Source organism: Sphaeramia orbicularis, chromosome 12, assembly GCF_902148855.1.
Source record: "Sphaeramia orbicularis chromosome 12, fSphaOr1.1, whole genome shotgun sequence".
NCBI lineage: Eukaryota > Metazoa > Chordata > Actinopteri > Kurtiformes > Apogonidae > Sphaeramia > Sphaeramia orbicularis.
This window is the reverse complement of record NC_043968.1, coordinates 50,948,182-50,965,414: the sequence shown is the minus strand read 5'-3', so window position 1 is coordinate 50,965,414 and position 17,233 is coordinate 50,948,182. Positions and strand designations below refer to the sequence as shown.

Here is a 17,233-nt window from a genome sequence, read left to right as displayed (position 1 = left end):
CATAATCGTTGCATCCCTACTGCTAAGGCACATAATGACAAAATGTAGCTTCAAGGACCAAACTTTATAAATTCATCACTAAAAAGTATTTGAGGTAAATTTATGAGTTTCTAATGTCTTATTAACATAGCCTAGATTTTAGTTTTCATTTCTTTAGTTTATTTTTTTTCCTCAAAAAGAAAAAGGGCATGGAATATGCAACAGCCTATGGCTTAATGTTAGTTTTGACTGATTATTTGGAGCTGTCTTCACATAGAAAATGTCCTTCTAATGGCAGGCTAAGGTAGATTTTTTCTTAAAATATATTTGTCTTTTTGGAAAGATATGTTTATATTAAGAACCGAATAGCATTCTTTAATTTGTTTTCCTCTTTACCTTGAATTATTATGCTTTCAGTTTACCCTCCCTTGATATATTCATTGAACGCCCCATAAACTGCTCACCAAAAGGCCCATAAATGCAGAGACTAGCTTATGAATATAGTAGAGCATTTAATGGCTGAAGGGTCAAGTAAGATCCCTCCACTGGATAATTTCTGTAGTGATTAATGTGTTTCAGTGTCAACAAACTGTTTAATCCAAACTGACGCAGCGAGCACCTACTGATTTCTTAAACAACGATCAGTTTGCAAGAGAACATCAAAATTGGTTCAAGAAGCATGAGATGTCATTTTCACTCATGGATTGGTCACCAGTTGAGAAGCTTTGTGTAGTGATCCAGCCGTCTCATTATTAATACAAAACCCACGCAAAAAATAACGGCACCTTTGGACAGAGATAAATATTGTGACATTTATTGTGACGTTTCATAAGCACTATGTAGCGTAAATGATGCTACAGTGAATGCATCCCTGAATCAGTGTTAAAGGTGATCCAATTAAATACTGTGACTTTTTTTGGCACAGAGGAACTTGGGAGAATCTAAAGAATATGAACATAAACAGCTTTGCAGTCATAAATCTTAATATCGGAATTGTTGCAGATAAATTATATCACAATTGTTTGACAAATGTATTCAGCTCCGGTTTTAAAGGCAGACACAGATTTATCTGCTGTGTCACTGATGTGTGATTGATTTTTAAAGAGACAGAGACAAACTTTTGTGTTGATATCTTTATATTTAAATTCATGATGTATACACAATGCATCCTACACTATTACAATGTCCACACGTTGATAATGTTTTTGTTCTTGAATGATAAAGCTACGTTTTGGCATTTAATTAACCAAACAGCAGTCTGACAGAGAAGCTTGGAGCAAAATTAACATTAAAAACATTGTTGTGGATTAAACTGTAGCACGGCAGCAGGTAGGTACAAGTAGGCAACATTAGTTATAGTTACAGAGTAAAAAAATCATCAACAAAAACTCAATAATAATCATTTTTGTTTGTTTTATACAACCCAGTGCCTCTCTAAGAACGGCCATTTTTGTTTCTTTTTACCTTATTTGGACTTTCCCTCGGAGATTTCATCCAATAAGAGTCCATCTTCAAGTTAGATGCAATTTACAGTAAATACTCACTTTGGCCAAGCAAATGAAATATGTTGATTTCATAAGTTTTGAGTATGTATTGAAATATCGTTGAGCCCCATTTGTAAGACAACTGGGCATGAAGTTCTGTGGCTGATGCTGTGATATTGATCTGTGTTAAGGTGCTCAGTTAAGAGTTCTGGCATCTGAAACGTATTTTTTTTTTGCTCCTATGACTACCACAGTGTGTTTATCCTCTCAGTAGTAGTAAATACTATCTGCTCTGGGGCTATTAAACACCATGAATTCATTGTGTTATGAATTTGTGAAAAAGCTGGAAATGTTTCATAGTGATTTTTTTCTCAGCTGGTATGACAGTCAGTAAGATCCTGCAGGTTTTTGTGAGCTGTGGGATGACTGTACTATTGTGCTAAAGGTATTCTAAGTCATGCTTAGGCAGTGGTAATAAAGAGGAGTTTCTGTCATGTTGTGGATCCAGCTTAAAGGTGATGAGCACTGGACAGTAGCAATGCCTGTATACAACAATGACATTCCACAGGCATTTAAGGATCCAAAGAAAGCCAAGGAAACACTTGCTATCCATTATAGCAATAGAAAGCACTGCTGACACAACCCAGAATATGTGGTTTTTCGGTTAGATTCTCACTCTACATCACTATGTGACTGCAGATTGTGATTCTTCACAGCCAAAATAAGATTTATTCAAGTCAAATTGCCCTGAAATCTGATTTCACACTGTTGGTTGTGTTCCCCGTCTTTCCTTTGTATTGAGTAACAGTAACTCCACCTCCAGACTGGAGTTTGTGTGTGTTAGGGGTGTAGAAGACTGCCTCTGCTTTTCAGTGAACAGCCATTTAGATCTGTGGGATTTGTTACAATTAACAGACACTGTAACTCCATCGTTGCTTCTTTTGGTCATTTCATACTTGCCTAACCCACCCATGCCATGTTAAGATTTAACGGATTCCTGCAAAATCCTAAAGCTCTGCTCCAAATAGTTTTTAGCTATGAAATTTAAAGCCTCATCAATGGCTCATTTTTCATTAGACTGGGCTAAAATTTGTTCTGCTTATTGAATAAACCCTAAGGATATTTTTAAAACAAGTATACATGTTAATAGTTAAAATCAATAACATAAATATATTTAAATAACATTTACATGTAGCCAAAGTTCGGTTCTCTGTAGTATTGACCTAATATTATCATGATTTACATCAAGAAGTTATTTGGTCCTGCATGAAAAACTGTCTGCCTCAGCTGTTCAATATTTAGAGTTGTACAAGAATCTTTAGTTTGATCAGATGCATCCACTATACATGCATCATAATCTCTTAATTCTCTTAATATGACATGTCGTCACTGTCAAATTATCCTGTTACATACACTGTGTACATTTATCTTCATAAATGACAATGATAAAAATTAATCAAAAAGGAGCACAGCTTTGTGATTTTGCAAAGTTCTGTAAACCTAACGGAAGTTTTCACGTGATTTAAGATGACTTGAATGTAGGAATCCTATGAAATGTTTTTTTAATGGAATAACTTTATGAAATGTCTCCCTGTTCTACGAAGTGGCAAACCTAACCCTGCCAGTGCCAAAGGTTAAAAGGTCACAGAGTATGTGGTCAAAGGTGTGGCTTTTTAAACAGGTTGATGCACAGCAGGAAAGATTATGGAACTCTATTTTTGTCCTTGTACACTAACGGTGCATCACTGAGGGGCTCAACAGTGCTTTAATCCACAGTTTACAAACTAACACATGCAGATGTTTGTATGGTTTAGAACGTCTTAAAGTTCTTTGTGCTGAAGATCCAAACCAAACAAACCACAACATCTTATGTTTGTAACAATAAGCCACTGCTGATAGTTTAAACAGCTTTTGCACTTCTGTTTTACTGTAAATTACATTTTCTTCTCCACTAGCATCATCTATATCAACCTTCAGATAAAGGCTTTGTCAGCACATTTTTCCATAGGATCATTCATATACACATTTGAACATTAAACAAAACTAGACAACCAGGAAATACCCTTTCCCCTTTACATGCATGCTCACACTCATAACCTTAGTGCGTTTTCTTTCCTTGGACTTGCACACATCTCTTCTGCTGTCTTTTATACACAATATTTCAGTCGATGCATTCAGTCTTTTTTTTTTCTCAGTCTCACACACACAAACACATACACCTCACAATCGAACACAAAACTGAAAACATGCGCACTTACACACACATCCTCTTATCATTAGCACATTCATATCAACACAATAAAAAAGAAAAGTATTGTTCAACGTAAATTAGAAAAGCTCAGTTTGAAAAGGCGTCTATTAGCTGTCGTACCTAAAACAAAACGTTTAACAGGGACTTGATGGTTTGTGCCAGTAGTTTAGAGGGGTGCACGCAGAACAGTAAGGGAGGACGGAGTGTTTTCTTCTCTATCCCTGCTAGGACAGTAACAGTTTTGATGTCCTTCCTTCTTTCTGCGGGTCTTTAATTTCAGCAGTACTTAGACAGAAATCAATAAAGCATTTCTCTTTTTTTATGCTTTTCTCTCTGTGACTGGTGGAAGCACAGTCCTTCTGGGCAATTCTTCTTCAGCCCCTTCTCATCAGCACAACTGGCTGTAGTCATTTGGGGATGGGGAGGAAGAAATGTGTGGGACTGATTAGATCAGAAGTGGGATTAGAGTGGAACACGAGGACATCTTTGAAGAATATTAGAAGAACAAGTAACATCTGTAGTTATGGTCATCCTGGATTTAATGGTCAGTGTTAAAATTGTGGCCCAGTGGGTAACGTTAGGGGTCCAGAAGTTTCAGTGTGGTGAGTCGGACTGAGCTCCAGATGAGCTCTGGGTAAAACTAGGAATGGGGGTGTTGGGTATCAGGTTAGGATGTCTCCTTGCCCTGAGTCCCAGTGACGGTCTTGATGGAGCTAAGTGTTCGGTTGAACCAGGTCTTCTTGGCAGCCTGCACCTCATTCAGAGCCAGACCAAGGTGGTGCTCCAGGTCCTGGTTCAGAAGAAAAGAGACAAAGTTAGACTCAAACAACTGAGTGGATGACTGAATTTTACCATTTATAATAATAATAATAATAATAATAATATTTCTATAGCGCTTTTCAAGGCACTCAAAGCACTTTACATTATTGATCTATTCTTCATTCACTCTCACATTCACACTCTGGTGGTGGTAAACTACATTTGTATCCACAGCTGCCCTGGGGTAGACTGACTGAAGAGTGGATGCCAATTCGCGCCAAATGGCCCCTCCGACCACCACCAAACATTCATTCACCAGTGTGGGTGACACTGGAGGCAAGGTGGGTGCAGTGTCTTACCCAAGGACACAATGGCACATGACCAGGACAGAGCGGGATTCAAACCACCAACCCTTCAGTTATTGGATGACCTGCTCTACCTCCTGAGCCCTGGCCACCCATTTCTATCAAGTTCCTTATTCTGGTCTAAAATTTCTACTCTAGGGAAAGCTGACTTCTAAATATGTTTAGTGAAAAGTATGGAATGACGTGTAGAAGTGATGAGCACAAGGCTAGGCTAGCAGGTATATTTCAGTCTGTTTATTGTCATTCTTTAGAGTCTATTAACACTGAAAGTATTTGGGTGGTTAACTTTAACCTGCAGAAATATGTCTAAGTGTGTGTCCTGGTAAAGTCAAGATGTCAGATTTGAAACCTGTTAGGATCACATCCAGATGTGTCATCTTTTAATGAGTCTGGGTCCCAGTGGACATGTTCCATTGTTCTATGTTAGTTTTGTCATCTTTACCCTTCATGTTATGTGTCATTAAAATGTATGTTGGGTTGGTGAAGCCAAAAGTGTTCTAGTGCTGCCACTAATGACTAATTTTGTAACGATTAATCTTTCGACTAATTTTTCGATTAGTCAAGTAATCTAAACGACTAATTAAAAAAAATAAAATAAAATCAAGTGTTTGTTATTTTGTGTCCATTTTATTTTGAATACAACTCAAGGGCCAAAACATAAAATGTCAACTGTACTATGGCAAATGTAAACAATATAAATAACTTAAATGTTACCAAACAAAACATTACAAAGTGGGATGTTTTCCACATTCCAAAAAAAAATTGCACAAAGTTATTGAAGCAAATGGCTAGCTATATCAACATAAAACAAAATATTAATACAATAGGTCCTTACAATTTCCAGTGAGTATTTGCTTAACAGTGCAAATATATGGTAGTTATTTAAAAGTGCGACCCCTAGAAGTCGATGGAAGAGAGTTGAGGTATTTTGCTCTGTTATGTAGTCTGATGTGAGACAGAAAAGCAGGTGTAGTGAAAAAAACAAAAAACGCTATACCACCTGAGCATACTTTGCCTTGTCAGTTTAAAATTATTTGACAATATAGAAAGAGTATATATCTTTATGACTACAAAGATTTATACTACATAAAAAGTGACTTGGGTGTTTTTAAAGTCACTTATAGTTTACATTCAGTGTGTCACTGCAACAAAAGCCAGTACAGTAAACTCACTGCAACTAAAGATCTATTTGTTTAATAGTTTCGATGCCAGCTGGAGGAGCCTGCAAGTCATGATGGGAGCTGAACTGAAACAACAGTGATATTGTTCTGGTACAGATAAACACAACAGTCATGACTCACAAGCTCCTTGAGTAACAGAAAACATGATGGGTGTCCTCAGTGTTTGGAGAACACTCACATCATCTAATGTAGTTTGATTTAAAACAATGCTGCGTTTGTGTACCTGAATTTTGCACTCGGCCTCCACCAGTTGCAGTTTGGTCTGGGCCAGTTCCAGCTCCATTTCTCTCAACTGGTTCTTCAGACCCTCCTTCTCCTCATCCGTCTCCTCAGATCCCCCTGCAGGCGCCGAGGTCACTGCGGCTCGTACACGACCTTCTTTGTTGAATAGACTGCTGCACTTTTCACAGCCTTCCACTTTGGACTAGCAAAGGAAGGGAGAGGTTAGTGTAGCTGTTTGTATAGTCTGTACACAAGGACAAGCCAGAATCTGAAGGCAAACCTGTATGAATATCCACGCAAAACAGACTATAACTAGAAAAACACTTGGAGAGTGCAGACCTCCGCCAAGACAGATCTGCCCCCCCGCCCCTCCCCCCCGATCACCACCAAAATTTAATCATTTCTTCCTTGTGCCAGTATCAACATTTCCTGAAAATTTCATGAAAATCCATCCATAACTTTTTGCGTTATCCTGCTAACAAACAAACATGCAAACACACAAAGCAAAGCGATCACAATACCTCCTGGCGGAGGTAATAAGTTACACCATCTGTCTATTGTGAGTGAATGGTTTTCTGTTTGAGGATTTTTATCCCAGTTTCTTCCATATTGGGAAATGAGTTTGTGTCTAATTAACCTTCTGTCTTAGTGGCCACAGGAACTGGTAGATGGAAAAATCCACCAGCTAAAATGTACCCATACTGAATATGTACTTAATTATGAAAATGTAGCAGTGAAACAACTTCACAATGATCAGAGGTACTTGGGGACCCACTGTGGCATCTGCTGCTAACAATCTGATGGGATTTTTGATAGAATTCTAACAATCTACCAATGCAGACCCAATGTTTCAACAAATTAAAATATGTTGCTTTCTTTTCTTATTTCCAGCAACCTTTATGGACATTTAAGAATAGATTTCTAAGTTTTGATAATATGCACCATGAGTAAAAAACTAATTAACACCAAACCATGTTGATTTTTGACACCTTGTACAAAATACTAATAATGTAATTAAAAAAATATTCACTAGTGTTTATAAAGTTGTTTTGTAATGATAATTTTCATTTGTCAAAAAGTCATACAGTTCACCATTTCTGAGCTGCTGGGTTTGTGAAAAATTCTGTTATATCTGTCATGTTTCATCATTCCCAGACATAACATACACTGTCTCTATCAATAAATCCACTTTTCCTTAACATCACACTGGAGTAAAACCTCTGGGAGGGAAAAATGCCAGGGGGAAAAAAGGCAAAGAACGAGTCTCAGTGTTAAATACTGGCGACCAGTTATGTTACAATAAACTGACAGGATTTCTGACTAGATTTTAGTTTTGGAGACATTAATGACAGATAAGAGATTATCTGACAATATGATCTTGAAATCTCCACGGGCCAAAACTTTTAAAGTTCTACCAAAGGTCTGACCTTAGTACTGGCTGTGTGCAGTGTAGATAGTCGTAAAAAGCCTCCACTCCCTGTTGTCTCAAACCATCAACAATATGAAAATAAAGTTTTAGCACAAAAGTTCAAAAAGCAAACGATCACCACATTGTGACTGCTGTGAGTTTTCTTCTAAACCTATCCCTGTGTGTGTGACCCTGTCCTGCTGTGTGCCCTCTCTGGTGAAGAAGGCGCTTGGTTACTGATGCGTGGCAGCTCATTAGTGTAGTAACCGTACAAGCCAACTGTGCCTTTCCTCTACTGTCACCGCTGTACTCCACTCAGCTCTTTAGTCACAAAGCTCTTTTTGGGTGCTACTCAATGTGATAAGATGCACAAGTTCACTGCAACAAGCAGCATTCTGACTACAGTGGTGGTTGTATGTTGTAAAACACCCAAATGAAGCCTTTTTTCTACAGGTCTTTTGTGTTTAGTTATACTTCTTTCTGTTTTTTGGGAGCATGCACTTTGCCAAATGAGCCAAGAATTGGTGGATGTGTTTAAAGATGGGTAGAGACTGAGATTATATTCCAGAGTTTTTCTATCACTAAGTGTTAGAGCATTTTTGTTCAGCAGAATGAAAAGTGAGATTTTTCTACAACTCAGAGGAAAGGTAACATATCAGCCCAAAAAGGCTTACTTGAAGGAAATATGTCCAATTCCCTTTTGAAAGGAAACTAATGTGAAACAACTGTTGCAAATGATGAGATCAGAAGGAGTGTGTGAAATGTCAGAGGAAGGGATATTGAGAGGAAATGACAGGCTGCATTAACGGAGTGATATTTTGCTTTTTTTTAAGTGGAATTATGCATTTTAAAACATTTCCCTGTGGTCTACATAAACTGTGAATGCTATGCTTGGGTCTGAATTCTTCATTAATTCAACTCCACAGGTCCATCTTCAACCCTATTTCTGAGTAATGACACCAGAAAGGTCATTTTGAGCACAGGCCCTTTAAATGCAAATGAGCCACATCATACCCCACCCCCTCAAGGCTGTTGACTGTGCTTTCTGTCCTGTTCAGCCACTTGTGTTTGTTAATACAACCAACAACTGAACATTTTAGGTAATCGGTTTGAAGTTTGGAAATAGTTTCAGTTTTTACTACAACCGCTGCTGCTGACAAACAATTATGTCGTACTTGGAGAAATGTTCATTGGAAGTCTTGACCTTATATGTGTAAATGTCGTGACGTAACTACTGAAACGGCCTTCTCACTGGACTCTCTAAACGAGCTGCAAGACAGCTGCAGTACATCCAGAATGCTGCTGCTCGAGTCCTGACTAAAACCAGGAAGTACGACCATATTAGTCCTGTGCTCAGATCTGTGCACTGGCTTCCTGTCTCTTGGAGAATAGACTTTAAAACAGCTCTGCTGGTCTATAAGTCTGTCCATGGTCTAGCACCAAAGTACATCTGTGACATGTTGGTCCCATATGAACCATCTCGGACCCTGAGAACCTCAGGGACTGGTCTTTTGCTGGTGCCCAGAGTCAGGACTAAACATGGTGAAGCTGTGTTTCAGTTCCATGCAGCTAAACTCTGGAACAGTCTTCCTGATGACGTGAGACAGACCTGTACTGTGACAATGTTTAAGTCCAGGCTGAAAACAGCTCTGTTCAACTGTGCATAGAACAACTGAAAGGGTTCTATCTACACTCTTCTCTTTTACTTTGTTTTAAGTGATTATTATTTATGTTTTATTGATTATGTTTTAATTATAATTGTGTGTTTTTAACCTGTCTCTTTTCCATTTTTGGAAAGCATTGTGAATTGCCCTGTGTATGAATTGTGCTATACAAATAAATTTGCCTTGCCTTGCCTTATAAAACATAGCAAATTAAGCAGGAATTGAAATGGGTTGTAGAAATCTAGTCGATTTTTGCCGGAATTAATATAAAAATTGCCTTGCAGCACCTGGGGGGTTCAAATTCAAACTTTTTGAACTGTTAGGGTCCCCAAATGCATACAAAATTTTGAATTTATTCAAATTTTCATTTAAACCAAACAACAAAAGGATGATATAAAAGAAAGTCCGAAATTAAAAAAAGAGTGGGATGAAGTTTAATTTATAATCTCCCGCTCCTTTACCCCGTTCTTCAACCTACCCTAAATTCCTATGTCAGATCCCATAAGTAACTCAAAAATCCTACATATATCAGACTAAATTCTGCCTTTGCACAAAACACAAAATTGCTGTACATATGAAATGAAGGATAGATTGTCCATTTTGTAGCAGCATTAAAGTAAACTCTGTCCTTTTTGTAGCAGTAATAGTGTACATATCAAAAACAAAAATAAACTCTGCCAAATTAATGTACCAAAGACTAATAAAAGTGGGTTTAGCTAAATATGACCCCTTTAACTCTGGGAGCTGCATATAACAGCTTAACAATGAACCTGGTTGTACCCATGTCACTTGGTACGTTGAGGAAAATGTGAGCAATTACTTTAGGGTGTGGTCTTAACTGATTATTGAGACACTTGTTTCCTGTTACTGTAGGTAATATGTATGTATATAAATAACAACATTGGCCCAAAAGTCCAATAACAGCAACTATTGTTAGGAGAACACCCCAAAACCCACTGACCCAGTATCATAGGTGCCCACAAACACTAGAACTGCAGCACTGGACAGTTTTGTGTCATTGGGCAAAAATTGGCTAAATCATGTGCACTGAGATGAAGTGAAAACCCTCCCTCCTCTTGTGGACTCAGTTTTCAGGTTGTAGAAAACCCACCCCATCAGATGGTAGGTTTGGGGTGCTCATTGGTGTTTTCAGACAGGTAGGGGGTTAAATACATCGACAGCTGTCATTACTGCTGTTGACATTCAGTCGCACATGTCTCTACATCCCCTCTAGCCTGTGGCATGAAGCTGGAGTTTGAAACCTGCTTTTTTTCTCTTTTGTACAGTGCAGTGAACCGATGTCAGGTCATCTTTGTTCAACATTAGTGTTTTGGTTTGGACCAAAAGGAGACGGCAGCAGAGGGAAGGGGAGTATTTTCAGATTGTCATGTGTTTCCCTCCTGATTTCAGCTCTTTAGTCTTGAACCTGATGATACCAACCAGCTCTGTTGTGGTCTCTGCAACATGTTAAAACAGTGGTATTGGTTATTTGTTAAAATATTCCCCTAAACTATTTTTGTTGTAGGTTATTGCATTTCCTTGAGATTAAACTGTCAACTGAGTTCAAGGTTGAGTAGTAATTGCATATCGTTGCTCATCACCACAGACATGGATAGGAGCCTTAATGACACAGCAGAACGCTCATGCTGTAATTATTCATGGCGTTAAAAAGTATTTTATTGAACAGGCTCAGTGGGTATGTCATTTAAGCATTTCTAATAAATATAGTTATAATTCAAATTAATATTACTTTACTGTGAATCAATACTCTCCTGCTGCACTTGTCAATGCAGTTGCTGACACTTTCATTGCATTTGCTGGACTGTTATTTGTAAGTAATTAAAAAGTACTGTTCTTGACTTGCAGAAACAGATACAGAATTAAACCTTTCAGTCCTTTACAGGATTTGTCCTTGGTGCAGTGAACCTTATGCGTTACCCCTTATGAAGACCCTGGGCAGCCCTGAATCAGTTCTCTGCTACAGTAGCCTGTCTTCAACAAACAGTTCACAAGCCAACTGCTGGATCCCTGACAACTGGCCAAACTTCTCATTTCAAAGCTTTGATTTCCCTGCCAGCTACAATGACGAGGACGCAATATAGGACACCGCAAATCTACAAAAAAAGCTGCACTGTCCGGTTTAGGCTGAATAGATGGATTATTTCTAATATTGGTACAAAGCATGGTTGATCCATTCTCTCTTAAAAAAAAAAAAAAATACAAAGTTGGATCAACTTTAGCATAGATTGTAGGCATAACTTTAACACAAAATGTTTGGCAAAAAGAATTTTAACTATCAACTGACTTAAAAAAAAAACCCAAAAACCTCCTCTCCATAGAACACAAGAGGATTATAGACCCACATGTTAAAATGACTGTTAATGCAAACAGTCAACCTGGAAATGCAGAGGACCAAAAATATCCAGTGATAATGTGACACTGTTTCTGGCAGTCACCCAGCATCCTGAGAACTCTAGCTGTATCATTAACGCTCTAATCAACAACTATGTGAAAGAGACACACAAACATTCATGTATTTGTATCCAGCAATGGGTCATTATGCTGCACTTAAGTGTGTATTCCTGGCTGTTAATCTATAGTGTGTGTTTGAATGATGACTGTTTGTAAAACTTACCCGGATTTTCTCCAGCTCTCCACGGGTGGCTGTCTGCTGTTTCTCCAGTCGTTCACTCAGCTGGGAGCAGATCTTTCGAAATCAGACAACAGAGGGCAAGATGTTTATCTACTGACTGCTGTCAACTAATTCAGCTGTAGACTGTAACACTGCAGTTAAAACCCCTGTGTCCAACTGCTGCATCCATATCACAGGAGCTGAGCTGGTTTGGATTAATGCCAAATACATTATAATGTTATAAATTAAAAACAGTGGTGTTAGAGATGCCCTGGCCTGTAAAGGAACATACTTGTTTGGTAAAAATCCGAGCAAAAACAAATAATCATTTTGGTATTTTGCTCAGATGCCTGCATTCTAAATTAAAGCAAAAATAATCCAGAATATTTTTGGAAAGAAGACATGATAAATATTTGTGGCAAAACTACAATCAGTCCTTTTTTCCCCTCTTGAAAGGTTGCACTTGGGTGGTTTTATTCACTAGAGTGACAGCATAGTGACACAAGGGACCTAAAGCCTGAGCCCTTTTTAAGGCTCCTTTGTCTCCTGTCGATGGGTCGCTGTGGCCGAGGCTTCATCCTTTTATTCAAAGTCTTCGCTGTATACGAAGCTCCTGTCTTTGCACCATGTTCCTGTCTCTTTTCCACTAAAAACCCACAGCCACAAACATGCTTCCACACACCCACATCACCGCTTGCGCTCTCACTTGCAAACGAATAGAGATCAATGTGACATGAGTCATCTTAACGGGTACATCGGGTCATCCCACCTCTCTGCAGACAGCTGATCCATCTCTCCATCAGTCATATTCCCTCTGGTATGTACTGTATTTCTCACTTCATCCTGCTCTTTTCAACACTCATCTATACATCTATCTGTGTAGCTGTGAGCTCTTCCTCCACCTACATGTGTCTGATCTGTGTTCTTCTGTCATCTTCTGCCTTTATTTGTGTTTATCTGCCATCACAGCAGCCATCCCTCCACTCCACTTTCCCTCCATCACTACCACTGCCTCATGGCTCTTGATCTTGCAGCTGCCCATTTGCTTTTTTCTTTCCCCTGTTTCCTTTTTTAACCCTGCTGCATGCAGTACATCTTTATACTTTATAAGCTTTCATATGAGCCGCTAAGCTTGTGGGTGCAGTGTCTTCAGTCACATGGGTTTTTTTCTTCATATTTTTTCTATAATTAGGTACATGGTGAGAAGCACTGTTCTGCTGGAATTGTAAGCCTAGATGAGATGGGATACGTAAGGCTATACTTTTTATGGCTGCACCATCTGTGAGCACAATGTACACTCGAGGGTTATTTTTCTCATTAAAATTCTGGAGTTTCTCATCCTTTTCTTGTTTTGTCTATTCTATTTTTTTTAGTAATTTCATTCTGACTGTATTTTTAAAACTCTGCACTGAGTTATTCATCTGGTTCTGCCTTAACAGGAAGTTTTCTGTTTTCATGGTCAATAATTCACACACTACACATTCTTGTAGTGTCTGCTCAAAGAACATTAACAACTTAATTATCTTTATTACATGAAATTCAGTCCCTGCCAGAACTCTTGAATATATTTGTTATGTTTATCTCTGTCCAGTGACAAAACACACAGCCCTGACAAAAAATAAAAGGTCCCACCTGGATTTAAGTAAGCAAAGAGTTCTGATCCTCCCAATTACTGCTGTGATTCATGTTTCAGCAACAATAAGTTCTTTAACTGATGCCATGAGTAGCTTGTCATTGCTTAAACAACCATCAGTTTGTAGAGAGGATAAAGATTGGACTGTGTTTCAATGTAGTCTGAGTCTATATTGACCCTGTTCCAGAGCGATGGACACATCAGTTAATCTAGGTTCAGCAACATTATGCATCCAAAAAAAAGATAATAAATTAATGTTGCGACATTGCGTAAGCTTACAGAGATGATGCCACAGTGAATACATGCCATAATCAAAGCTGAAGGCAGTCCAACTAAATAACTGTGGCATCAGAGTGTGGGCCTTTTTTTGACCAGGCTGTTCATTTCAAGGGTAAGGGGGAAAAAATTAAATCCTCACCGGCCATTAGAAACTCTTGACACTGTCGCATGTTACTGTACCTGGCTAGCATCCAGCTCGCCACTGCCCCCCCCCCTTTCTCTCTCTCCTCCTCCTACAGCAAGAATTACAATCCACCACTCAACACTGTTTTCAGCTTCACCATTAAGAGACATTTCTCTGTCCTTTTGGGCTGTAGGGGCAATTAGCACACAAAGCCTTTTTGGCTCTAATCCCACAAAAAGAAGCTTGGTATTCACAGCCACTGAAATAGGAAAATGCTATTTGAAAAATAATTTGAGTTATCTGGGTTGGAAAACAACACAGGCTATTTTGGGAGATTCCTCAACTTGTCAATCCCAGAGGATTGAATGCTGCTGTCCTCCCTCTGCTCTCTCCTCCAGAGTTTTGTTCATTTTCTCCCTCTTTCCATCCATCATCCTTCACTTCATGTCAAAAGAGGAACTATTTTTGACGAAACCTCATTTCTACTCTTGCTCAGCATAGCTCTCGGCTGCATGCTAGCAACCTCGTCTTTAATTTTTAGATCTGCTGTCATTTTCAATTTACTCAGGTAGAGTTAAAGTCTGTTTCCAAATTAGTCTCTTTGCTATTTCTGTCTGACCTCACTGGATTGTTGCGTAATGTTTCTGCGGTGACGGTAATAATACTTGATCTGGGTAGGTTTATATTTAAGCATTAAGTGACAGAACGAGATCTAAAAGGATGAAAACCACCAAAAGAGGAATTTGGAGAGACAGGAACTCAAAAGATCAGAGGCTCAATCATTAAAGGCACTGGGTTCAGATTAGGGACAGTTCACAAAATTAGACATTTCTGCTTCGTCAACTAGATGAACATAGATACCAAAGGCAAATAGAGCTCCTTAAAAGCATAGTTTTAAATATTTGTTTGTCTCCCAATGATCATGACTGGAACTTAGATCTAAAAAAAGATCTCAAAACAATCTGAATAAGGAAAATTTAGGTGGGTGGTAGGTCTCCTCAAACACAGAGTCCAGTGTTGCAGGCAAAAAAATACAAAACTACGTCACACCCAAGTAAACAAATGAACAGTTAAACAGTTGGATCCATCCCTGCCCTACCTTGTGGCAGTTTGTTTGTGGGATCTTGTAGTGGGAGTTTAAGGAGATAAAGTCTAGAAGGCAGCCTCAGCTCACACTAACATCTTGGTGTTGGAAAACAAGGCTGCACAAAACCTCCAGTAGGTACCAAAACACAGAGGTTTGACCACATGTGTCTTCACACTGGGTCCCAGAAGGTTTTACGAATGATTTAAAGATTTGATTGATCAGTGCTCTTAATGGCTTAATGGCCTGGCTGTTGGCTACATTTGGGAGCTTTAATTCTCACAGAAGATGATTTGCAGCATGAAAACCTTCAATTAAATATTGTGTCTTTTCTAGAGTCCAGGTTTACAGCAAAAGGCAGACACTGCGACAAGAAGCCTGACAACTGCCTGTTCATAGATATAAGTAAGCTGCTGTAGTCATGTGCATGTTATCATATCAATACATATTGTTTTGTTCTTGGATTTAATTCAATCCAAATTATTCCTAAAGTCGTAGTAGTCCACTTATTTTAGGGATATCAGGGCAACTGACATTTTTAAGAAAGGTTTTAAAGACAGTGGAGTTGGTTTGCTACAGTTTATGCTTTCTCTTCACTGATGGTGTAAAATATACTGAGCTTTGACATAAACCCCACTTATGTCTTAAAAACACAATAATAAAAAGATTAACAGGACAAAACATGAAGCAAAAAGAATCAATACGCTGTAAATCACATTGTACAAGTGATTATTTTCTGTCTGAAAAAATTAATTGTAAAGGCACATCATTCAAAATAGATTAGATTTCCTACCTGTTTATATTCTCCGATGATGGAGCCGTTCTTTTTGATTTCTGATTCAGACTTATCCAGCTCTCGTCTGCACATCTCCTTCAGCTGTGGAAACACACATACACACACAGTTAGGATTGTTATGGGGCAAAGAGCAAGGGCAGAATCGGAGACAGAAGCCCCAGAGACCATGTGACATCCATGAAATGTAAAGAAGACAGAAAAAGCTATTGGCAGACTCCAAGCTCAGGGCAAAGTCAAGGCCTCTACATGACCTCCAGAGCAGCGCATACATCACTCAGCCACACCTACACAACCATCAGGAGACATCTGGAGGACAGCGCTGAACACACATGGGACCTGAGAGCAGCAGGTCTGTCCTCTGCCCTGAAGGGATTCTTCACTGAACTCTGATTAAAATCTACATCCAAGACAATCTGACATCCACTGACATTGGAGGTCGACTGCATCTGAATGCAAATTACACGATTATGAAGGACGCAATCACTTTACATGCATATTGACACATTATCATACATGAGGAAACCGTAAAAACTGAGGAATGTAAATATATAGAAAATGAGGATTTGTAAAAGACCATACAGACAAAGTGACCACAGATATTTTTTTCATTTCTTTGTTTCTACTTCTAGTTACATGTTGTGTGATCAATAATTCTTTATTATAAATAAAAAATTATAACGGGGGGTGACCACATGATATTTATCTGCAGGATATTAGTCTCCCCACAGTCCTTGGTTATGTTACTAATTAACCAAGAGAGATGTTAGTGGTATAAATCACCTGCTCATGGCAGCTCAGTCACATCCTGTCACATTAATCTTGCATATTTCCTTATTTTCTTCATTTTGACCTCAGGGCAAGAAATTTAACCAGTTTCTTTTGACAGTAATTGTAAATATTGCTTCATCTAAGAATTCCTGTTGTGCATACTATTTCCTGAAACCCCTAGAGCCACAAATAATTGTAGAAAAATCAAGATACACCAACATGCATTGTTGTGTGTTTTTTATCCGTTCTGTAGAAGTGAGCTCTGACCTGTGCAGACTCCTCTTCCAGTCGCCTCTTTTCGTCCTCTGAGTCCACCAGTTTCTGTTTGGTCAGCAGCAATTCTTTATTCAGGGCGTCCGCCTTTTCCTCAGCCTGAAACACCAAAACACACATGCACAGAATAACCTAATGTGGACGAGGTCATTGTGAAAGTTAGACTAGCCTACTTTCTTCTTAGCTTTTACTCTTCTCAAGGTAAGTCAAACAATGACACACAAGTAGGATTTTAAATCCTTGATAAAGTTTGGTGGCACAAGCACTTTCACTTTCCTATGTTTCAATTCTTGTGTAACTTTTGCCACATGCATTACGTACAGCAGCTGTT

The 17,233-nt window shown here is 38.7% G+C and overlaps 1 protein-coding gene across 1 annotated transcript in view; it reads right to left on the bottom strand.

Moving 5' to 3' along the window:
• Positions 1–1,097: 1,097 nt before the first annotated feature.
• rabgap1 (RAB GTPase activating protein 1) overlaps positions 1,098–17,233 on the bottom strand; it is a 76,718-nt gene continuing 60,582 nt past the window's right edge. The window contains 5 exon segments of the mRNA XM_030150664.1: positions 1,098–4,504; positions 6,243–6,443; positions 11,949–12,020; positions 15,859–15,942; positions 16,897–17,001. Of these exon segments, the coding sequence (XP_030006524.1) occupies positions 4,382–4,504; positions 6,243–6,443; positions 11,949–12,020; positions 15,859–15,942; positions 16,897–17,001 (585 nt within the window). The 3' untranslated portion in view covers positions 1,098–4,381.